This window comes from Hylaeus anthracinus, unplaced genomic scaffold, assembly GCF_026225885.1.
Source record: "Hylaeus anthracinus isolate JK02 unplaced genomic scaffold, UHH_iyHylAnth1.0_haploid 11985, whole genome shotgun sequence".
Lineage (NCBI taxonomy): Eukaryota > Metazoa > Arthropoda > Insecta > Hymenoptera > Colletidae > Hylaeus > Hylaeus anthracinus.
This window is the reverse complement of record NW_026534333.1, coordinates 7,732,267-7,758,193: the sequence shown is the minus strand read 5'-3', so window position 1 is coordinate 7,758,193 and position 25,927 is coordinate 7,732,267. Positions and strand designations below refer to the sequence as shown.

At 39.0% G+C, this 25,927-nt stretch overlaps 1 protein-coding gene across 7 annotated transcripts in view; it reads right to left on the bottom strand.

Annotated features, from left to right (window-relative positions):
* The window catches only part of LOC128887275 (collagen alpha-1(XVIII) chain), a 237,746-nt gene that overhangs the window by 101,858 nt on the left and 109,961 nt on the right, over nucleotides 1-25,927 (bottom strand). Inside the window, exon 2 of one of the 7 annotated variants that reach the window (XM_054142988.1) lies at nucleotides 3,482-5,882. The exons of the other annotated variants lie outside the window; for them this stretch is intronic. Within the exon in view, the coding sequence (XP_053998963.1) occupies nucleotides 3,482-3,673 (192 nt within the window). The 5' untranslated portion in view covers nucleotides 3,674-5,882. The remainder of the gene's footprint in view (nucleotides 1-3,481; nucleotides 5,883-25,927) is intronic. 7 annotated transcript variants of the gene reach the window in all.

Sequence of the window (25,927 nt, the reverse complement as noted above, 5' to 3'; positions counted from 1 at the left end):
TGAGGGATGGGAAGGGCAGGATCTCTCTTCAACTGGTTTATAATCCTTCGATTCGAATAACACAAAAATTTTGTTTAGCTTTAGTTTCTCGTCAATCTTCTCTATTTAAAATGGCGCTCTTCTGTACAGGTGTCTTTGGAGTGAGCATCCCCTGACAATAAATTCATCGTGTTTTATGCATTCCATTTAGTATGCAGCCCTACGCTCTGTTCCCGACCAATGTGAAACGAAGCTCCAAGTTTACGCGATCGATCGGTCCTCGATTAATTTTTGGAATTACGTAAAATCCAGCGTGGCTGCTTCAATCGCGAGGGGATTCTACGAAGATCTCCACGAAGAGCTCGGAGACGCGCCTTGAGGTTTCGTGATTGATGAACAATTTATGAGTGGTCGTCCGCGGGGTCGCGTTTCCACGCTTATTCATTCGACACACGTGTCCTGCGATACCGTAAAGGACACCACCATAAATATTAATGCACAAGGTGTCGCGGCCGGCGTTGCCACCTTGAATATCTTTCTCTTGTCTTCCCCGAGAGAAATTGTTTTTCAGTGGTTGTATGACTTCGGCTGGTTCAAGCAGTATGCATCGATACCCATGTTTTATGGATGTGTACACATTGCGGATATTTTCCGAGTTATTGCATTCTGTGAGAGGAGGTATATACAATTTCTGAGGGAAATTCGAGAAGGAGGTTTACCATAGCGGGGTAATATGTAGCACCAACGTTTCTTAACCTGATTTTTGTTTCAACGGTTGTTTCAACAAGTACGTGGTGAAGGTATTGCTATTGTCGAAGGGAACATTATCTTGTGTGTATTCAATGCTCGGTAATCCTAATCTCCCCTAATGTAGGCCACAATGTTTCGCGTCCAAAAGCACCCACTACCAAGGCAAACGTAACACATAATGATTGCACGTTTGTTCTTTACTGAAACGAACGACAATGTTTGCTCTTAGTCTACAAACTGTAAGAAGCTTCCGAACCAACGAGAAATGTCAACAAGGTTACAAGTTATTGCTCAACACTAGAGCATCGTGTAAAATAACTTCCCGTCAAATAATTTTGCTTGCGATTACATTTTAGTATAAATTATGCATGTATTAGCTGAAGAAGGCCACGAACGTGGTCTAAACGTTTATTATTAATAAAAATGAGTATTAGGGTAAATTGTAAAGTTATGTCTCTTAATTTCAACGAAAGCTCAGGAGATTTCGAAAATCCGGTAAAGTTTCATTTTGAAGAGAATTCAGTATCATGTCAGAGGTTGGAGTGATATAACGATTCTATGGATGCTCTTGGGGCGCGAAGTCCATTTTTCTCAAGAAATATTACCTAGAACTGTCATTTTCGTGGCAAATAGAAGATAACATATTTCTATATATTTTATGTAACGTTCAAGTGTCGATTGTTTTATCTGTTTAATATTCACTTGTAATAATTAAGTCGAACATCCATATTGAGTGGCATGTCATTGTACGCAAGAGTCCACAGATCAATCTCAGAAAAAAATTGGGGTAACAGACACCTAGTGGTTAAAATCTGATTAAACACTTGAACGGGCTCTAAGGTGAGGGAATTTAGATAAAACTTCAGAAACAGCAAAAAATAATAAAGGCGATAAAATGGTCGACTCTGAAGTTTTGATATGAACCTGAAAAAGAAAACGACCGCAGAGGGGTGAATTTATATTAAAATTCTAAATGCCCTCTTTTATCGCCATTAAATGACTTCTTTTAACAACTTTTATCCCATCTAAGTTATATCTGAATCATGGAGGCTGTCCAAATATTTAATCCCTCTTTAAACACTTTATGACTGTTACTCAGATTTTTATTTCCTATTGTTTTAACATCATTATTCCGCAGAGCTTGCAAATATTATGCATTTAAAATAAACGTTCATTAAAGAAAATGAAGTGTGCAAGGAGGCAAAGAGCAGCCAGGTGCTATATCTGAGCCTAACCACATCGCTGTTGCGTCTGACCCGAAGCCATCACATATAAGAGACAGCTTCCAAGTGGTAAGCGCATTTAAGCCAGAATCGCGCTTGAAAAGCCTTACTCGTGAATCTTCGCGTGGATCTAGGACGAAACGGCGTAATACTTCCGCTCTTACAAACCAAGAATATTACTTTCTATCCACAAACGTTTAACCATAGTGTATAGCACACAAATGAAATTAATTTTTGTTTATTTAGATATCAATTCGAATAAACCCCATCACCGACGAGAGTCAATTAATATCAGCATAAATCCACTCTTTTCTCACGTCTTATAGGTAATTGGGCTTCAAAGCCGAAACGCGTACAAACGATTCGTATCGCAAACTCTGCGCAATTTTCAAACGAACTCGGCAACTGCCCGACGTCTGGAAATTGTCTTAACGTCCTCAACGAAGACCAGAGTGGAACAGATTGACGACCACGTCGGGTACACGTCTCGGTGGAACTTTAACTAAATGATGCACGGTCGAATTGCACGATGTGTGGGTGCATTAGGAGAGCGACGAAAACCGCATATTCCGAATCAGAAATCAGGCCACGCCGAGTGTCTGACTCTCATGCAGCTCTATTGTGTCACAAACTTCCGGGATTCTCCGAGTAGAGAAACGCTGGACAACGCGAGCAGGAACGAGCGACTCGATTATGACGAGAATTAAAGCTCATGAAACGAGCAAACGGTTCGGGAGACCATGGAAGTTACTGGCTCGTGCATCTGTTGCTGGAAATTTCCAGCTGTCGCTGGGAGAAATTTTTTACGAAATGTGAATGGTCCGTTGCTCGGAATTATATAAAAATTTATTCATATTTCTACTTTACTGGAATTTCTTATTTCTCTTTCAGACTACTTTTTCATTAAATTTTTTCGAACTGCAGTTAAGGTTATTAATTATTAAACATTATTTCGCGAGTGAATTATTAAACGTTGCAGTTGGATTGGTTACGATTAAATTTATATTTATGGTTTGTTTTAATCTTTCTAGTACCGAAAGAAAGATCGTGGAAGTAGTCGAGCCTTGTGATAGGTCAGACACAGTGGTCAGCCTTTATAAGACGTATTTCACTGTTTGTATACTACTTACTCATAGTGCCGCATTCTTCTTCACCTGAAACTGATCTATCAATCAACTGTTCCCTTTATTCTGATAAGGCATATATACTATTCATTTCGCAGAATAAAAAAATATCGCAATTTGTCAAATTTCATCGACGAATAATTTCTTCAAAAACATCGCTCAGTTTCATAACTTTGGAAATCACTACTTGCAGAAGCATTCGGTGCAGAGTATATGGAGGGCTCGTTAGGGTGGTCCTCATTTCACCATTCCTGATTAGTTTATTATAATTATTTGACGAATAATCCCTCGAACACCCACTTGACGAATGTGATCATTTGAAGGATTTTAGCACCACCAAAAAATTCGACAAACGTTTGGACCCTAAGGACCACCCTACGGCTCGTTAGGGAATCTTTTACTCACGTGTTTCGTAGCCGTATACCCGGTGATCTGCTGCAGCTTGCTGCTGACCACGTTCGTTCCAGGCTTCGACGGTTTCTCGCTCTTGTGCCATATCCCCACCACACCAGTAATTATCAACGCAGCCAGCGTAATTATACCGATCAATAATGACAGAGTCACGATCTTGCTACGAGGCGATATTACCATCGCCATCTTTCCACCGTTTTAAAGCGTCCCCCCTCCCGCGTCAATCCTCAACACTTTCCACCCACAAACTTTTAACGAACAGTTTCCAACGGGTGTGCCCGATGGATGAGAAAATTATCAATCAATAACTCCGATTAACATCAATATATTATTTATGTATACATATATCTAGGTATATGAATATATATATATATATATATATCTCTCTCTCTCTCTCTCTGCGATTTTGGGGGATAAGTGAGGGAATTCAACTATAATATACCTCTCTCGGGGTCGTACGAGATTTTTGCGTGTAGTTAACCAAGACACCCGTTGTTATTATAACTTTATCGTGTCCTCGTACTCGAATATCGACGACGTGTCAGCCGAATCCTCGTGGACCCTCCTTGAAGTCATCTGGCAGGAAGTGACTCGTTTCCCTGGCTGATTGTTCAAGCTATCGTTTGATCCTCTTCAGCTGGTGGTATCGTTTCGTCGGATCGTTCCGGAAGTTTCCCTGTTGTAGTCTGTGTTTATTCAACAAGAAACAATCTCGTTGTGTTCAACCTCGTTCGACGTGCCTGTTTATTCTCTGGGATGTTCTTCCATTCTTTTCATCCTTGGACTTCCTAGAAAAAGTTGGGCCTACGTACGAGGACGAGTCTTGTTCAATCTATTTAATGGACTAGGACTATCAACGGTGCTTGAAAACGATCCCCTATGTAGGCAAGGGATGAATGAGTTTCTTTGAGAATTTGGGTTTGTGGAAGAAGGGTGAATCCTACTTGGAGGACTCGATACGTTAAGAGTATCTTCTGCTCCTTAGATGTTAGGAGTCTCTCTGTTAACTTAGGCCTATTCGAGAAGGCCAGTTCTCTAAGTCTATTTAAAGGACTCTTCCAACAGTATTTAGTAACTTTTTTAATAGAGCCAGCAAGCAGTCCTCTGGCTTGATCAGTTTCCTGATCAGTACCTTCTGCTTCCTAGGTGTCTGTCTGCCAACTTGGGCCTACGCGGAAAGTGAATTCCGATTGAATTCCTTCAAAGAACCTTTGGAGTACCGATCGGAAACAGTGATACATGCAATCTTCCCCCGCTTAGCTCCAAGTATCCCCCCGTTCCACCCTTGTGATTTCGATCACGTCCCTAGATGGCGTCTGGTGTCGCTTTCAGAAATTTTACTACGAATCTCGGGAATTCATCACGATGATATTACATTCCCGCCGGGTGGTTTCTCTCGTTGAATCTCGTCTCTACGTGCATGGGTCAACAAGTTTAGCACTCCTCGGAACTTTCCCGCGCGAAACTCCGGTCTTCCTGGAATTTCTTAATGTCGCCCCTCGTGAGTATCTTTCCGCGTAACTTCGTCGAACGCGCTCACCTCGGGACACCCGGTACACACTCGGGCTGATTAACGGATTCGGTATCAACGCGAGGTTCTGCCTCTCGGCGCATAGCTCTTCAAGAATGCTTCCACCGGTATCCTCTCGTCCTGAACAATCTTTATTCCTCTTTTACTTACTTCGCGTGGACTACTTTTCAATAATTCTCAGCGAAATATCCCGGCACTCGACCGCGAGTTTACTCGCTCGGTACTACGAGAATGCGAAGTTAGTTTATAATTCTACCGAGAATGCCGAGTATTTCTTTCATCAATACCGTTTTTCGTCGAGCACGTTCCATTCCAATACCCTGTAAGATTCTCAGCCACCACTCGAGGTCCTCTGCAAATCGGATAACCGGAATCTTGTACACCTCGCTCGTTTGACTCGTCAGGTTTGCGTTGGACCTTTTAGAGCTTCCGGAAACGGTTTGCTCATCGAGCACCCGCCGCGAGAGTTAATTCGAGAATGCTCGACGAGTTCTTTCGATTCTGGAATTTCCTTTCACCTGTTAAATTTGATACGGCCCGAGTCTTATTTCGGAGCACCCGGTACACAATCGCGAAGATCAACAAGTTCAACGGGCGCAAGGAGACAACGACAACGAGTTGCGATAAATTCGTCTGAATAATCAACAATGAACATCACCCGGCGAATTATTGTGGCAACGAGATACTCCCACGCTTCTTCTTCAGGGTTTCGTTTAATGAGATCGCGGGAGGAAACCGAGAAGCTTGGAAGACGTCCTCCTCCGATTCCTTTGTCTTCTCTGCGACGTTCTCCGTCACTTTTTCGGATCACTGGCTCGTAGCAGTGGATATTCGACCTCCTTTAGTCTCCGACGGATGTCAGGCCTGTATATTATGAAAACAACGAGACATCAACAATTTTACGCGTCCTTAAATTAGGGAGATTCGAACCATTTCCCCGAGAATTTTTTTGGTGGACTGTGACTGATTCAAACGAGTTGCAGAATTGTAAGTTTAACTTGACACAAGACGAACGTCTTTATAAGAGTAATACAAGTTATAAAAACCTGGATGAATATAACAACAAAGATCACGCTTAGTGAATCACGTAAAAAGGGAAATTTGGGATTTGGACGGGCGACGAGAGCACAGGGAAATTTAGGCGAAGGGGTTGTAGCAATTGCAGCATGGAGAGATAAATTGGAAGGGAGTAAACTAAGTAAACATATAGGAGTCTTAGAACGGAGGTTCTTGTAAACCAGACAACGCAGTAGGGGTATCTGTCTCTGTTGCAAATTCAGCCATGCAAAGCATTGAAACAGAGAAGTTACATGATCGAATTTACGAGCGAGTTGTGGAAACGAAAATACGTGTTTTGGATTCACCGGGAGACAATGATCGAGAGGAAAGATGAGAAACGTGACCACGGAGAAGATTGATGAAAAATTTATATAAACGAATACTTTGTAACGGGAGACGAATCGACGAAGCTCAGAATGAATGAAATACTGTTTAGTTTGTATTTTTAACTCCTGCCTTCCTCATTTTCTATCCCTTTTCGTAATTAGTTCAAGTTTTAAGTGTATACGCATAGGCTACATCGTTGCCTCGTAAACTCAGCTGGTCGAGTAAACTGTTAGTTTTAGTTATAAAACATCTGGTCGTTAGCGTAGAGCGCTGGACGTCGATACAAGCAATGTCATAAACCACTACTCCACTTTGACGTTTGGTCGACATCGACGTTCAAACTTTGGAAACTCTCGTCTATTTTTACGCATCCGAGCATCGCACTCGATATTTTGCCTAAAATAGATAAAGGATTTGTAGCATTCAATTTAAATATTTTTAATTCGTGACCGCGATGATTTTAATTGCGCCTTATAAGAAAATAAATGGTCTCTTCCTAACTGTCCGCATTACGTCAAATTGCTCATTTCGTATTAACTGTAATTCAGTTAAATTTCAATTTACGGATCGAAACTTTGACGGCTGACATCGGAAGAAAATAATGAGACAGTATAACTTGATAGATCGCTCGTACTTTAGAGAACTTCAGCACGGACGTGAATTATCCTCGGATGAGAATTTAATTGCTTCGGGAACGGGGCTGGTTAGCCCTTACTAATCAATCAAAATGGTCTTGCGTTCGATAAAATTGGTAACTTTCTTGATGCATTATACTTGCCGATAGCACTCCGCGTGACCGTTCGGCGAAGTTACAAAATTCCACCAAGTTATCTAATGACTGTTCCGCTGACGAACTGATAACAAATTTGTTGCGAATCTTATTTGTTTTACGGAGTTACTTACTGCGGAGCAGACTGGTTGGCAGTCACAAAGTAATAATACTTGGTATCATAGGATAATAATCCGTGTACAGTGTCAATGCATTTACGGAATTTTAACGAAGTTAGCTGGTGACGAAACATGGTAATGCTCTTCCAAAAGTGCATGGCTTAAACCCTGCAATCTCAGAGAATCTTAAGGCTAAGAACCCGGGATGTGAAAGTATCAGATACTGATTGACGTATCATAATCCCACTATATGACATGCGCAGTGCGTGACTTTAACCAAGCGACAACCCTTGGACCTCTTCTGCAACGCTATTAAGGCTAAGATTTATTTCGACGATAATACTAGAAGCTTGTACTGCAATTTCAAATTCACAGAGAATATTTTAGCAGTGTAATTTTCTGAATATGCGAAATCTTTGGAATGCGATATAATATCCTATTATCCCCGTTAAGTTTAATGTGTGCTCTGTGGCATGGTAATACTCGCCATCCGCAATTAGGATGAAGAAGGAACGTTATCTACTTAATTTCAGATATCGAACGACCTTATTATTTTTATAATTTTAGTCTATCGATTTTTCGAAATTAATTTTATTTTAGCTTCCTTCAGAAATTACCTAATCCACCGAGTCGAATTAAAGTACCCGATCATCGATTAAAAGTCTGTAAACACGACTACGGAATTTCCTTCGTTTCGAAGCGTAAACACTTTTCCTTTGCTTCCTCTTTTAAGGAAATTGTTACAAACGATTCACATCCGCAGCAATTTATGCCTCTCTTCGACGTTTCATGGACCCTCCGACATCTTCGAAAATACTCAGAGTTTCCGTAAGTTTGTCACACGAAGAGGCAATACAATTCCAGAGATTACGCACGCCGGAAACAGTAGTACCATAAACGAGAGACTCGAGACGTCTCCATAAATATAAACCTGGGAGACTTAAATCTGTATAAAGTGCGAATGTGCACTGTTTCAACTACGGCCAAATTATTCACAAATCTCCAGAGCGTAACTTACGAGCGAACATGTTCGTGCAAAATTTCGGCTGGGGACCAAACTTGTACTCCTTGCGAGCTTAATCAAATATTTAACATAAATAACAGTTCCGAATTGAGCGATCAGCCCTTTTCAGCAAAGTGAATCTAACAAGTATTATTTTCACATTGACAGACGTTGATATCTAATCATGCATTGTCTACAATTTTCCAGTAGAGTCGGTTAGATATTCTCAGTAAGAAATTAATAACTATCAAGATAAACGAGCCAAATAAACCATACGTTTACACGAACCTCTTCCACTGTCCCCAATCCACCATCGAAGCGGATTCTACGCGTTGAAATACACTCTGTATATTCGCGCTTTAATTTATTCGCGGTCACAATCGGTTCACTGAAATCGAATAAAGGACGATTTTCCATCGGGCTTGAATTACAGAGCGGGATTGCGTCGCTTTCTAACCCCGCATTTTTGCGAGGGCTTGGCCGACCAGTGGGAAGAACAAAACGCGTATTAGCAACGCGGAATCACGATGGAACGTGCAGGATCTTAAACACCAGGATCAATTTTCCACGGTTATCACGCGACCCTGGGTTAACAGCATTTTCATCCAAGCCGCTCAGTCTGTTACTCCCTGGAACGCTATTTTCGTTTTACAGGGTAAAACGCGCGGCAAATGCGGGCACGAATGCTAATGTGGTGTGGGGCCAATATCGAAGGACCGGTAATGAAAATGAGGAACGCATTAGGTTATCCGAGCTGGAAATCCTGGCAAATTTTGGACGCGCCCATTTGCTTTCGTATCACTGCGTGGACTGCGAAGAATTCCACGTAGTGATGCCGAACTTGTGTTTTCTGATAGTGTAGATTGCTCGGTTCTTCGAGGAACTTAGGTATTTTGTTCCGAATTTTTAAATGCAAAGTCATTTTAACGTTATTATGGTACAATGACTGGCACGGATTCGTTCCGTCCCGGCGGCAAATGGTTCCGTTCACGCTACCCCTTTCCTTTCTCTGATGCTTCTCGGTTTCGCGTGTTAAGGCGATTAATAGATGCGCGACACAGCTGCGCAGGCTCGTTTTCCCGCGACCTAACATCTAAGCTCGCGGTTCCACTTGTGCGAACGTCGTTAAGAAGCCTTTCATCTATGCAGACTGGATAACCAGAGTGTCTTTGAGATTCTTTTCCTTGGAAAAACTGCGAAACCTGTTAGGTTGAAACTTTAATCGAATAATTGTGTATGATGTGTGTTCTATAGTCGTATACCATGTGTACTCCTCATGCTTCTATTTAATAAGAATCTATAGTGTCTAAGAGTTGTATACAACCGTGACGTGTTGAATACTTGTACGATATCCATGGATAAAATGAATTCATGGACGTATATTTTTACAAGTACAGATTTGGATAATACAGATTTTTTTTAAGGGCTTTTAAACGTACCTCTCGCATACATATTTGTTGCATAAAATATTCTGTAGAGCAACCTTTGGTGAAATAAAAATTTTCTGTCAATCAATGCCTGCTTTTCTCTATTTGTCTCTTTATTCTATTCCGTATTTTGTCTTCCTCGTCTCACAATGTCCATAAATTCTCGTATCTCGAGAAACCACTTCGGAGCGTGTCCTCGTATCTCAAGAACCCATCACAGGGTGTCCCATTTTAATCTTTAAACGCATATATTTCGGAAGCTACGTTGAATTTTTAAAAACTACCACGGCGAGGTTAAAAGACCTCGTAGGAGACTTCAGGCACCTGAGTCTTCAAAGAGAAAGGTCGCTGAATGGAGGGGGTCAAGGTCATTTCAAAGTCACTTTCAATCTTTTCAATGGAATAAATTAGAAATCCTCGAGACACCTGCTTTATAATATTGTCTAAATATTTTTGAAACATATCTTTGAAACGATACTGCTCATACATTTCGACATATATTGCGGATGTAAAATAAATGAATTTTCCATCGAACAATCGCAAAATGTAAAAGAGCTGTCAAACACAAGCAAATATTTCACTCGTGATTTAGTGCTTCACTTGATCTTCTGTACCGTTCCAGTTTAGTTCCATTCGTGTTCTGTTATATTTTTAATTTATTTCAACCGTGTGACGAGGTTCGTATTTATCCTTCTGCTTTCACTGTTCCTTGTTTCCTAAGTAATAAACTAGAATTGTAATTGTAATTTCTCTAGGCACGAATAAAGATAGTTTCCAACATTTTCGTTAGTTACGACTTCAGACTTCGAGCTGTCTGGCAAGTGCAAATTTATAAGTATGAGAAAAGCACAAGTGCTAGGAATTAACTGCTGGAAGAGCGTGGTATACACGAAGTTCCCTAAGTTCAGATCAGAAGGGGTGATCGCTCCAGTAGAACCGTCGAATTCGAACAAACTTTTCCATGAATCTAGAATGAAGGGAGACACATTTCGGTTCGATGCAAAATCGTTGATATTTAACGACAAAAATTTTACAAAATTCAAAATGGAGTTTCGTAACGTTACATCACTCCCTCGCAATTCGATTCAAATATTTCCTGTGATTCAATTATAATGAATTTTTACTATTTGCTTGTCGGAAATATTAAAACTTTTTACTGGCTTTGGTATGCCAATAAAAAAAATGCATATCCTTTTTCACACACATTACAGGAACAAAATATAGTCGGAAAGCAATCGATTCAAACGAAGCATTTTTAATATTCGACGCAAATTCCACTTTTCCGATGAACTTTAGTTTTGTTTTGAGCCGAATTCCAATCCAGAAAAGTCTGAAATTTTCACATGTCGAACCTTTCAATTGGTTAACATTAAAATATAGTTTATCGATTGGACACAACGAAGATTCACATGCAACATCCAAATATCAGAAAACGATAAAACATTTATAAAATATTTGCTGATTCTTTGCTGAAAATTTAGCTGATTCCTACGATTTTTCATTATTCGATTATTTACGAACATTCGTCTTCCTGGTCGCAGTTTGTTACGGATAATGGTTCGCATAAATGCGGACTCATTTTCGTCGAATCAGCGTCGGTACTCTCGTAAAAATTCCCGCGCATAGATCTTTTCCTCGTTCACGGTAAATTGCGAACGATTACATCCCCGCGGTGTTGAATAATTTCGGTTTCCCTTTGCCGCTTCGCGATCGTGGCAACTCTTGCGTTCTGATATTGCAAGAAGATACGTTACGCTTTATCGAACCGCCCTTCTGGCAAGTTTTCAGAGTCGAACGAGGGAGATCCGATATTCCCGAAGTAAATAAATCAACCCACAGCATACCTTGATTTAAGTTTTCCTTTGAAGGCGTAACATAGAGGCCATAATTGACACTTTTTCTTTATCCATAGGCCTACTTCGTTCGACTTCAGTCGTACTTCACATTCTCGTCGCTTTGGCAACGGAACTGAAACTACTTTCCGCTAGTTTAGTGATGGTTCCTCTCAAGGAATATTCTCAGGTAGCTCGTTCCATGCTGGTAGAAAATATCGGCAGGTTCTAGCAGAAGGCGAATCGCAGGCGAAACAAACGCGAAGAAAACCATTCGCCATTATACAGGATTCCTACTTTGCCTGCTTGCTTCCTCCTCCCTTTAGTCATTCAGACGCTAGGCATGCACGTGCTTGCTCCTTTTTCGAGGCAGCATCCAGGTCGCTTCTCCTTTTTTCCCCAAAAAGTTGCGTCTCTCTCCGCAAACGTGACTCACATACATTTTCCACGTTCTGTTTCCGACGTCGATGTTTACCTTGTTCAGGCCATCGATAATTTCCCGATGTTTCTCCACGACGGAATAAACAACATCCCCCAAAAGTACTCGTACATATTGTTACTCACTTTGATACTTAGGGGACGTTACAAAGAATTCTCCGATAGTGGCTTCAGGAGTTTGTTCCTTTAGAAAATCTTTTATTTGAATGTCAAATTTTCTGTGATATTTTATCCACAGATAAAATTGTATGGTTATAAAATTTTGTAATTGGCTTCTGAAAATATCCGAACAGATATCAGTGTAGGTCTCGGTTCGAAATTAAAATTACTTTCCCAGTAATTAATTGAATTGTTTACAGAAAAATGCAGATATTGATGAATTTTCCGGGTAGACTTTACATAATTAATTGAATTAAACCATAGCTCTCAAACGATTTATGACGCTTGAGTGTAATAAATTTTGTAGTATTTCGCGTTAAATTAAATATGCAAGCATCTATATATTGATTAAATACGCGTATGGATAAATAATTATTTGAAACGTGAGAGAAATCGGTATTGTAATGTAAATTTTGAAGCACGGTAATTCAGCTGTACGAAATAAATCCATTTCTACAAGAGAAGCTTATCTTTAACGACGTCGCGTCGTCTGTAAGTGGTTGGACAATATAATCCTGTATGAATTATGAGTTATTCGGATAGAAATTATTTAATATAGAAGCTATAGTAAATTTTACATGAAACTATGTCTGCTTTTTAAGGCATACAAATATTTAAATCATACTATACACTTATGAGCATATTAATATTAATGTTGATATTGTATTCCAATTATTGTAACGTGATTGAATTTATTATGAATATGTACATAAATATCCAATAATTCTTCTCCAAATTATTAGTTTACGAAAAATATGCTTGATCTTTTGAACCAGTTTCACGTGTACAATCGAGACTAAGTTTAACAGTATCATAAAAGACTTCACTCAATGAAATCAATCCTAACAAACGATTCGATTAGAGAAAGAGAACGAAAAATGAATCAATCGAACTTCATCGCATTACACTCTATGCTATCGTCAGGAACAATGCGCGCGTTGGAGTCACCGACGAGTAAATCACCCTGCAATATGATAATGGGGAGCAGATATACTGTTTCAATTTCAAAAACGGACAATAAAACAAGATACATACATAATTATGTCCGTGTCGCGCTGATTTCGGTGGGAAACACGATTACGAACACATTCCCTCCGATTTTCCCCGTTGCACCGTTCATTCATTTTTCCCGATTCGCGATAGACACGTTTCGGAATTCGTTTTAATTCACTTGAATTCGCCGTGAGAATTTGCGCAACGAAATGGCCGGTGTGTGCGTTGTTCGACGACGCGATCAACGAGGACCGCGCGAGTGTGTCCGCGGTGGGCGTCGAAATTTCCCGCGTTCGTTAAAATTAAAGTTTCACCAGGAGTTCGATACAGCACTTTATACGAGAGTGGCAATTTTATCCATAGTAAAGACTGAAGTTTCGCGAGTGTCCTCTAATTTCAACCATTATCCCCTCAAAAAATATACAAAAAGAAGGTTCTGGTATATCTAAAATTTTAAAGGCCTTTCGTCCTGTAGTATTTGTAGGACAAAAAGGACAATGACCGTGGTCGTAAAGGAATTCAATTAACCACAAGGTTCGTAAAATTTTACTACTTAATGTGCCAGTAATAATACTAATGGGCTCAGCAAACTGTTCTAATAAATACGTTAAAAGCAAAACACGTTGGGGCTAAGTTTCATTGATTATTACAACATAAAATGTAAGAAAGAGACTTTTAAATTTAAATGGAACTGTAAATGTTCAACAATTTTCCAATTGTCAGGTTTTACGTGTAATTAGAAATTATTGTTTGGATTCTAATGAGAACATAGTAAATAGTAAGTTTTCACGTAGTAAAACACAATTTGTTTTTTTCGATTCTATTCATGTACATTTTAGAATTTATGATTTCAGATAGAATCGTAACGTCCCTAAGTTTCGCAAAATCCTATTACTGTAAAGTCTCGCGAGATGTGGTGTTTTTATGGAATAGCTCGACTGCATACAAATGCGCAGTCTTATGCAATAACGTTTAAGTATGTTTATTTTGACACACTTTTTTTTTTTTTAATAGAAACAGTTTACTTCACATTCTAAAGCAGGGTTTTGTCAACAAACGTTTATAACGCGTAATATTCTAACTTTCAATGCGTTCCAAAGCGTAACGCGATTGATGTTCTCCGGGAAATCATTTTACGGAAACGACTGAATTTCGCACCGCAGACTAAACGCGTACGTGACGTTCGCTTAACTGTTACAATTATGGCGTCCCCGCGATATGACAATTTTAATCGCTCCAAATTAAAATGGCCCGGTGCGTCGAGACCGCGCTCGCCAGCCGAAATAATTTCGACAGCGTCGACTAATGCCCGCTTTAATTAAGGCGGTCCAGAAAACAGCCGTGGCGAAGACGGAAAGGTAAATTCGTGACTTGAACATAGAACACGACCTCGAAAAAAGTCTCGCAGACAATGACTGAAATTTACATTCGCCAGGTAAGTCAGGTAATCGGGATAAAAACTCCGTCGACTTGCGTGAACGTCGCTTCTTAACGCTAAGGGAACCTAACACATCAAAATAGCCTGATCGCAGCTTTGCAAACATAAATTTCAGTCAGAGATAAATGAGGGATTCATTTATATTGTTCATTCGGAAGGTGTTGGTATTTCAGTTAACGCGGACTCGATACTTCTTTATTTTTGTTGAGAAACGATCGTTCTTGGTTGCTCTGGCATGGATGGATCGACAACAGGGTTGATAAATTAATCAGTGGATTCTGGGGATTTCTTGAGACTCATTGAACTTTTTAATTGTTGTACGTTCTTTCAATTCAACAGAGTAATATATCGAATTAATTGCGTAGGAGTTGCAATCAGATTCTAAAATTGATTCTATATTAATTGTTTGTAATTCCTTTCACAATAGATTGAGTTGCATTTTAGAACTTGAATAGAGCTCTAAACTTTGAAGAAACATCAAGCTTATTCTTCCTGTACGCCATCAGATACAGCAAACCAACAGGTCTAGCCGGATCGTATTTATGTGAATGTTACCATGACAAAACAATAAGTTAAATTCTTCTATAGACAGAGCAAACTCCTTTGGCGCTAGTTTAAATTTAATTAACCTCGTTCCTGTGGACGTTTCGTACTTAAGGTGAACTTGCTTGATATTCTCCATACAAACAGTCACATAATATTAACTTGACGCGGAGTGGAAAGAGCTAAAAGCCCCTTTTCAACGCGCAAAGTGTTCCACGTTGATTTTCAAACCTCAAAGCCGACGATACTTCGTTGCAAACGAAACCACATGGAAGACCCGTGGAAAAATTAAACAATGGATTTTTTTTTTCAAGAGACTGCTGGAAATAGTCCGCGTTAAGGGAATATTGTACCATTCTAATCCTAAAGAAACTGGGACATTGATATTTTTCGACGTAAAGAGTATTTAACCTTCTGTCGCCATAAGTTTTATTTTTTATCTCAAAAAAGGAATAGTACGTTGTTCATTTGTTTATCGATTAATTAATGTCAGAGATTATCAAGGTACTTCATTTTCTACTTTTTCGAAACGCTTTATCGAATCAGGTATTATAAAATTTCAATAAAATACGTTGATTCGCCACGTGTACAAAATTATGGAGACTATTGGAGCATCGATCATCGCGATTACCATGATTATACTTTTCATTTTCACGGATTTGAGCGCACAAGTATTTAATTCGCGCTTGACATACCACGAGTGCAAAGTGATTGCATTTTATTTCATGCGTTTAAATGTCATTATTAAATCTGGAGTTTGTTCGTGGTTGAAACGATATATTTGTATTTTAATTAATTATTAAGTATAATGATTATATTAATAATGATAATATGATCAATGTCGTTGTGTTGAATATACTAATTTAATTATTATTAATTCACGAAACGTCGCAAAATTTACACGAGTTACAATAAAATGAATTTATATTAATTGGGAAAAAATGTCTTGTATTAGAGAAATCAAATTAAGATGGAAAATTTTATGTAACGGTGACAAATTATTTACCTGACGTTATGCCTTCAATTTTTATTTATTTTATTCATTTTATTTACAAAATAACACCGTTTTAGATAATCGAGCTATTTTATTTTTCCTCAAAATACAATCCTGTGTCGTCGATACGTGCAATTGTGTTTATCGACGTGTTCTCGAAGTCGAAGTTAGAAAACGGTTGAACAGAATAATCCGAGCTTCAGCGCGTCTTAGATTCGGTTGCCAAAATGTTGAAATTGAATTCTTTTCACGATACCGTGGATAGATTGACGATCGTAGACACCAAAGATAACGATGAAAAAAGCTTTTCCCGATCTCGATGTTTTTTCGATAACACGAATAGATCGACCTCGTTCGAGCTTTTCAATTTCCGTGGCGTTGCACATTGACGTCGACTATTTCCTACAATAGTAAGAAGGTGAGAAACGAGGGTAAAAAAGAGCGTCCGATCAAATTTCGTGTCTTTTCGGACCGACCATAGATTCCAAGACAATTTATACGATTGTTCGAGTCATATTAAAAAAACTATGTCATTCAATGATTTTACTTAATCACAATTCCAATCGAATTACGAGTAAACTCTGTATTCAAATAAAACGTTATAATTTTCTGTTTCTTACAGTCTTAGAAAATAGTTCGATCCAAGAAGTCGAAACATTGCCAAAATAGAACCTTATCATAAAGATTCTAAGTTATGATTCTTACGTGTACACGTATACTCTGAGCCCTAAATCAACGAAGTTCATTAGGAGTAGTTTCAACACTTCCCTCGTTCAAACCTTCCGGCAATGCAAATCCGTTAACTGCAATCGAACCATGCCTTTTTCTCGCCGCATAGCACAGGTAACGCGTCACACGTTCCGTCGCGAACGGCTCAATAACACCGAACGCAATTGCCGCCGCGTTTAAACCGCCCCTCCCCCACCTCATCGAGTTACCCCTTATCGCGTTTGTTTGATCGAGTGTAGCTGGTTTGCGAAGCTTGCTTTATCCCTGGGATAACTCCAGCCTCCGCTCTTTTCATCAAATATAAATTTTGCGGAAAATTTTGTTTGGCTGCAATTTTCGTTGCAGCGGCAAACGCGTCGGTAATTTCTGCCGACGAAATGATGCGGCCCGAATGGCTAACCCTTTTAATGCTGCAAAGTCATTTCCGCGTTCGCGAATACCGAACTCCGGCGCCGTTGATCAAGCTAAACTGGTGATAAACCCATATTCGATGGAGTTTATGCCAAAACACGTTCGAGAAGATGAACTGGCATGAAATGGGATGGAAAAGGTTTAGCGCGGCGAGTTGTTGCTAATGTAACAGGTTAATGTAAAATGCCGTTAAAATAGTAGAGAAATAATTTTGAAAGAGACGCGAGTGAAATTCTCGTCCAGATAAAGAATTTCGAAATTTATAGTTGTTGAGCATTTATTGGGAATTCTTTAGTCAAAATAACTGAGGTATTATGAAACTAGCCACAGAGCATTCATTACTAATTAAGGCACGGTGTCAAGTAAGCATGCTTTCTACTTCTTCATGTAACGCCCTTCACTCGAAGTTCTTTACAATGAAACGTACTTACACATATGAACGTGTCTTGTAGAGTCTAATAGAGTGAAATATAGGCGAACAAGGCTGGCCACTCCATACTTCACTGTCGTCCGACCCTCCGTCGGACAAAATTGATATCCAATAAGGCTCTTACAATTCCAGAACAATTTTCTAGGCACACGTCATTTAGACGCCAGCCGGATTATTTAATATTCAGTGGAATATCGACATGTGTGTCGATTGCGACGCTTGAAGTAGAAAATCTGTACCAATCATCGATTAGGATATTTCTATTCGGCATATTGGAGTCAATTGTCATAATTTTTAGCACTTGGTATTTGGTCATTAATAGTATCCCCAACTTCAACCGTAGCTAAGTGACCCACCCCTGTTCCACTTGTCGGCATAATGCAACGCACGAGGTTATCGTGTAATCACGGAGGTTGCATTTATCGGGACTTGACGGTATATGCTCATCTGCATACTTAACACACGTGTAGGGGTCCGTGAAGTTTGTTACAGGGGTGGATCGAGACGAGGGGCTTAGGAAGCACAGTTTCAGCCGCGCAGTCGAATTGAAGGAAATTCATTTTAGAGTTTCTTGAGCCTTAAGCTTCAGCTTGCGCTTCAAGCATGTCATTATTTAGATTTGTAGTTTGCTTGAGAGGGATCGTTCTATCTTAGACATTTGTTTACCAAGCATTTCACTAAAGACATTTTGAGCTTACATTTATGATCCTCTTCGGTGCAATTAATTCCAGAAATGAGAAATGATATTTAAAATATGTGATAAATCCAGGTGATAAATAATTCATCATCTAAATGGAAATTCACATAAATAATGCTCAATCTGTGTAATCACGAACGATAATAGGAAACCTGATCGATATTATAATAATCTGTGAAATTTGAAACACAATCGACCCGATCGAATTGTAATTTGCTCGCAATATAACGTAAACAACAATTCTGGAATACTAAAATAAACTTGGTTATCTTCGTCCCAGTGACAGTTTGCTATTTTCAGTCTCTAATATTCGAAGATAATTGTTTCCAATTGCGACACAATGTTTAATTGAATTCGAATATCGTCTGGGTGATTCTTTGAAAAAAAAAAAAAAATGAATGAACTCTAAGTTACCAGTAAGAATATTTAGTCAAACGCGAGTCGAAGTATATTAGGTCACATAAATATTCGCTTGAAACTTTTATAGGGATTGATTCACATAGAGCTAAACATTCATACAGAGAGATCAAAGCGATTCGGCTGGTTCACGTAAAACTGTAATTTTCCAATCTGTTCGGAAATTTAAATATTTTATTGACTTGTTCACTCTTCTTTCGTATGTCACTGATTTTCGAAATTGGAAAGGGAATTACTCACGGGGCAACAGCTATTGGCAGATATTACTTTTTATTCGAAACACGATACATTTTTTCAGTAAATACAAAATAAAACGTCCTTTGTCCCAGTCATAATGATATACTTTATACGTATATTAATACACTGTCCCCTAAATTAAGATATATATAGACACTGTCAGATACTGCAGAAGCTAAAAGAATTCGTTTCACTTTTGACGCAACGGAAGGAACAACCGTCCGAACGAAAATGAAGACGAATCGCATTTGTTGTATTATATCGCGTGAGAGTGGCGTGGTAAATCAGGAAATATAGTGATTCAATTTGAAAGCTTCGCGGCGTAGAGATAAGCGACGCGACGGAATTTTCAACGTTAGTCTAGACGCCTCATCGCCCACGCGGTATAGTGTGCGATGTTTGAAGTGCTTAGAATCGCATGGTCATGCGTTCAGCCGTTCCAGAGTTTGCTGGATGCTGGATGCATTCATGTCGAAAAGTGCATTATACCGAGAACAGCGGCTCGTAGCCGCTAGTTTCCCGAAGTTCCAACTGGAACGCAACCTCGTTTAAGTTACAAGATATAACGTTTCAGCCAACGTTATCAATTAGAACTACGGGGAACTCGTGATTTTTCCTGTCACGTGGTTTCCTCCTCTATCTCCGCTGTGGAACGATTCCAGGCTCTTTTATGGGCATAGTTTGCTCCTCGCATATTTTACTTAAACTGTACCCTTAAGGGAGGAGATATTGATTTGGATGTAATTACTTTCTAATATTTTGTTTATATTGTCTTAGAAAATAGCGTTGCGTAATAAATCGTGCACCGATTGCGTTAAGGCTTTAACGAATCGTGAATTGAAATTTCAATAAAACGTGTTGTTGTAGTCTTGTAGTCTTAGATGAAGGAAGCCATCTAAATATTTCCTTTCTTTCGTGATATGAAAATTGGTGCGATTTCAATGGCGTTCCCTCTCTAAAAAATTTATGTCATAAAGTCCAAGAGGGATATTTAGCCCCCCTGAATATTATTCATAATTCGAACGGAATTTCGCGTTCGTCGTCGTATTTAAATGATTGCCAATAGTTCCCCCGATTCGCCCTTGTTTCCAGTTCCGAGTTTCGCGACTCGCCGTGAATTCTTTCACGCGGACAAGACTCGAAAGCCCGTGAAACTGCGAAGAATTACGGATGCGACCGCGCTGGGGGCCGCCGATCGCCATTGACCGCGCGACTAAAAAGAAATCCGCGAATAAATTCCATTATACCGAATGACAACGATGAACAACCGAGCTCGACGAGCTTTCTCGACCGGGAAAAAGCCTATTTTGTCCGAGAGGCGCGCTTTCAACGACTTCTGCCGAGGAACAAGCCACCCTATCTATAGCGATATTCAATTACAATCCACTTAATAATGATTCCCTATTCAGGGGCATCCCGTGAGCGCCATCGAGCGCAAAGCGAGCCAGCTGTCACGCCGCGCGATAACTCGATTTTACGACGTTGCACTCGTCGCTCGCCGAATAATTGAAAATCCATTCCGAAGTGGTTTCGACGATTTCGCCGACGAGAAAAAAAGAATTTATCATTAAGCCGCGACACGAGAACATCGAGGGGAAAGGAAGCCTCGGTGTGCGTATTCGGAGGCACGACTGAGAGCTCTCGATTAGGCTTGCCATCGCGTGGGCGTTTTCTGGACTTCTGAGGAGGTCGGAGCTTCCATTTCGGATCGACAGCTGTCAATTGAAGGCTACGTTTAACGGGTCGCGTGTTTCGCAAAAATACACGGAACGCGTTCTCTGTGGATTTTCAAACAACACCCAAAAACGTGGAATAGAATAAAAAGATAGGGAATATTATGTAATATTGATGTAATTAGGAGAAGAATATGTAAAAATTCATACAAGACAAGAAGAGACTGAAAGTAAGTGTACAGATGCGTACAAATGTATCCATAGGTTTAAGAAAAAGGGAATGTCAGATCTTATTCGAAGGAAAAGTATAACGTTGATGAAAGACAAGAATGTATTCGTAATTTTGATGCGTTTTATTTATTACCTCTTCCTTATATAAACACGCATATTTCTGTATGTATATACGTTTCGATATTAAGTTTGTTTTACAAGTGAGCGTACACCAAGACGAGACTTCCGTTATTAAATTGTTGATCGCATATATCAATACCGAACGAGATGCCTTCCCCGAATACTATGTAGTATTAGTTCCGGGATATGTCGGTGTACGTGGATGAAGATACTATTTGCCTGCCATGTTTCTCTCTGCACAATATTAACTCTCTCGTACACGTAATCCTTATATGAGCCGTCAAATTTTTTCATAATAATTTAGATATACTTCATTTCCATGAACACAATATTTTTCTTGTCACAGAAATTTCGATAAAGCCATTTAGTTTGACTCAAGTTTCCGAAATGCTTCCTTGAGCTCTAACAATACACCTGCTTATGTGGGAGGAAGCGAACTGTTTATCTCGACTGATGAAATTGAAGACTGAATAATGTACGCGAGATGTGTCGATCCCTTCCAATCGACAGCTGACACACCAGAATTATAAATAAGTACCATGCCATTCTCCGAATCACTCGATTGACAGCTTTCCATTAAAAATTCCAATTGTTAATCCAGGCGACGGTGTGCGACGTTTATATTACAATAATTTTAGAAAAAAAGTATTCGCAATGGCTGTCATTTTGACGTGTAGTATTATTGTTTTTTGCGCATTTTACATAGGAAGGAACTCGACTAAAATTATCCCTTTTTAACTACTGAACATTTCCACGAATAGAACGAAATTCCACAAAGAAGTATTTTGATATTAAAGAAAAATGACGAGTAAAAGTGGAATTGCATTGAAAATTAATCTACTCTACGAATGGATTAATTAATTTCGTCCATAATACAGCGTGTTTTCGTTACTCATGCAGAATATAATTGACTGTGGAGAAGTTAAAATTGAGTTTAAAGTGTCCTAATACTCTGTAATGAAAATATTATCAAAATTACAACGAACCATTAGCTAGGTAGCAAAATTTGATCCTCAGTTTAATAATAATGTTTCGCATTAACTAGTAAAGTACTTACATGAACTAGCTTAGCAATGTACTCTAATTGCTTTTGTACGATGTCGGCGAATTCGATTAAAAATTATTTTGAAAGTAAATGTAGATATTCAACAAGCAATAATTATTTTGTTTTAAAATAGACATTTTGCGGAAGGAAGGATATAACGATGTAATGTACTTTTGTATCTCGATCCTAATAAAAGAAACATTATTCACGGAATTAATTAAAGCGTTCGTTCCATAGATGCCAACGTTTCACAATTTCCTTCAATACGTAATTTAAACTTGTCTTAACTAAATAAAGCAAAAAACCATTTCCTCTCAAAGAAAGTAATGGAACCAGGACGTTCCAGTAGGAAACTGTGTTAAACACAAAACGAAGGGGAAGGATCGGGCTACGGTTTAATTTTCATGTTGCATTGTTTTTGACCGTGGTATTTGTGCCCTGTTACGCGCTTTTATCTCTTCCACCAGGTTATTTTACATTCTTTTTAACCGAATGAATTTTCACGCAGGACAATCTCGCGTACGATACACGGTGGACGGACGAAAAGGAACGAAATACGCTAAAACAAAAGCAACGAAAAATTAAAAAGAAACCTTGGGGATGCTTTTAAGTCGAAAGAAAAATCAAAAGAATTGGTTAAACAAACATAATTTTTTTTTCTTGGAAAATTGACTCGTTATAACGATGCTTCGATCGATCTGAAAATTAATGACTTTATCTTTTCCGTTGTTGGTTCATCGTTTCCATTTAATGGACTGACGGCCGTTGCGTAGCCTCTGTTTGTTTCAGCGCTTTTGCGAGTCGATAGCTCACGAGAATAAACAAGAAAAGGAGCAACGATTTTACGAGAGGATCCATAAAAACGGGTTAGTGAAATTATCTCGTTAAGTTTGGAGGAAATCGAGTACACGATTTAGCGAGATTCGTTGCATATGTAATCGTTGTTGATTATTATTTTTATTGATAAAGTAACTTGTTTGAGTCTCGATGCAACTAATAAGTGTATAATGCCGTGTATAATTATTTTCTGAGCTTTGAATTCCCTATATCGTGTTAATTCTCCCAATTAATGATTTAGATAAGTTTATTTATCGAGTGTTTAATACATAACATTCTGGAACAGTCTAGAAAATTGAATTAAGGATCTGAAAGGTTAATCAACACCATCAAACACTTTTGAATTTTGACGGAAAATTCGAGGGAAACTTTCATTAAGGAGAGTGATAGGCCCATAAAGCCTAATGGATAACATATTAGTAATATGTCGTCCATAAATTCCGGGAAAAAATTCCTCGTCGTCGTACGGCGGCTGAGAAATTTTTTTCTCATTGACATCTGCTCACCGTTACACATTATTATATCTCATCTAAGAAAAAAACATTTTTCTAATTTCGCCGCGGCGGAAGATTTATGGTTTTCGATAACGTCGCATCTGATCGTCGCTTTCACCTTTCGCGACTATTAAAAACGAGTCGTCGCCATCGTTGGATGAGGGAAAAACTTTCAGATAGAAAAGAAAAAACGGAGTTTCAACTTTTGGCAGACGGAGAAGCACCGTGACGTATTAACGCGTCTTTTACCTTTAGAAATTAACACACAAACAAATCAGATTTCTATTTATTACATTTCGTCTAGAATATATTGATAAAATCGTATTGGAGAATTTGAAAAATTGGAGAAAAATTGGTGATAAGTGTTCGACGATTAGAGGGTGTCGCGAAATTGAACGAAGGCGGTAAACCACGTTAAGAACATTTGGGGGTTGACATTAAAGGGAAACCGTTCTTGTAAGCGAAATTCCCGAACACGACAGCTGTCGCTGCAGGCTGACGTCGTCTTCCGGTCGTAAATTCGGTGCTTACTATACAATCGAGGACGAAGGACGCGTTTAGAAAGCATCACGGAAAGCGACAGATGACAATGTCGCGTGACGTCAGATAAAATGTATTAACCATACGAATTTCGCATTACAAGGCACACTCTCGATCGAAGCAATCGGTAACCGACGACTTGTGATTGAGTCAGCGATAACGATAACTTTCGCACGTCTGAAATAAGTGAAATAAATTCATGGAATATACTTAAAAAAAAGACAATAACGAATAAATGGTAAAATGAATAAAACAATATCAATATCTTCTTTGCGATCCTTTTCTAAATCGAGATTTCCTTTCTATTAAATAAGATAACGCTTGTCAGATTGCTGTCAAATTACAAATACGTAAAATTATTCTAGATAAAACTGATTGTACGTTACCTTCTGGCCGTTTAAAATTTTCAGCTTTATAGAAAAAAATTATCTAAAAATATTGCGTCCAACGTAGAAACAGTAATATAATGTATTAAACAAGTGCAACGAACTCGTGAAAACAAACAAGTGAGTAATTTAGTATTTACGATTCGTTTGTTCCACTTAAGATATCTTCGTAACCGAGAGTAATTGTTTAGTGATGCCAGAGATACGATAGGAATTATTTCCAGCAAGTATGAGAATAATAAATCATTTTCAATTAATGATTTTTCCTAGGAGGAATTGAACAGTATTTATCTGTAATAATTAAATATTTCTTCGAAAACGTTGAACCTAACCCTTTATTTTACATAACAATAAGCAAATTTATGCAATGGTCGCTCCACTTGTACTAAACGGGAAGCATTCTAAATGCGTCCTTGTGCTAATGTTCTTACTGTTGATCGATTAATCAACAGTCCCATTAAGCGTACCGTGAGAGAAATAATTACCCCTCCGGCGACGACTAACAAAAAATTACGTCAAGGATAACGAGAGCAAGCGTTACCTCAGCTAATTTCTTCTATAACGCTGCGTTAGTACAGACAGTATTATATGGATGCAATCATGGAACAATTCGAAATGATCAAATAGGAAAAATATTACTGAAAACTTCCAAATATTTTTCAATAGAGTTCGTAATTACATCGTTGCGATACAGTTGTGATCAGTATTAATATCGACTCATTCGCAATATTTTTCAAATTTATTTAATACAGCCCGTAATTGCATAATTGGCGAAGTGGATGCATTCATTCAAACAAGTCTTAAAATAGAAGAACGCTAACCAACGCGTTAATTAAAAAATAGTATTCCACCACGTGTGGTAAATGTAATTTTTCTTGGAATTCTAATAATTGGATCTACCTGTAATATACCCAAATAGAGATTCTCTCGCGCAATTCACGTATAGCAGCAAGCTATTTCTAAATCGATGTGGGCCATAAATAACCAGAGACACTATTTCGAAAACAGCATTTATTCCGAAAGATAGGACTGCGGAAGAAAAATAGTTCAAATAGCGGAGCAATCGTCCAACAAAGGATTCGAAACCAGGTTGTTCAGAGCGCACAATGGAGGCGAGTTTATGATACGGACAGCGTCGGGTCGTTATTTCAGACCGTACGAAGCTGCGTACGCTCGCAGGGGATTGTGTTACCTTGTGATCCAGACTAGTCGAAACTCTCGTGCGCTGCCATAATGTTCTCGTCATTTGGCTCCTCGATCGCGTTCGAACTCGCCCGAAACTTCTCAGGTCCGACAGACGGAGACGTAGGAGCTGGTGTAGGATATTGTTTGCAAAATTAACAGGCTGATTTCCTCTAATTAGGATCCTTTGGCATGGCTTTGCCTCGCATAGAATTTGAGGCGAGTGATCCCGAGGGGCTTCGCGGGATAATGGGGGAATGCATCTCCACTGCGTCGGTGGAGTGCATTTCTATTTGCCTGGTTCAGTGGTTGTGTGTTAAGAAGGAATCTCAATTCCACACTGGTCAATAGACGACACTCATTGTGGTTCTCGGTGAGG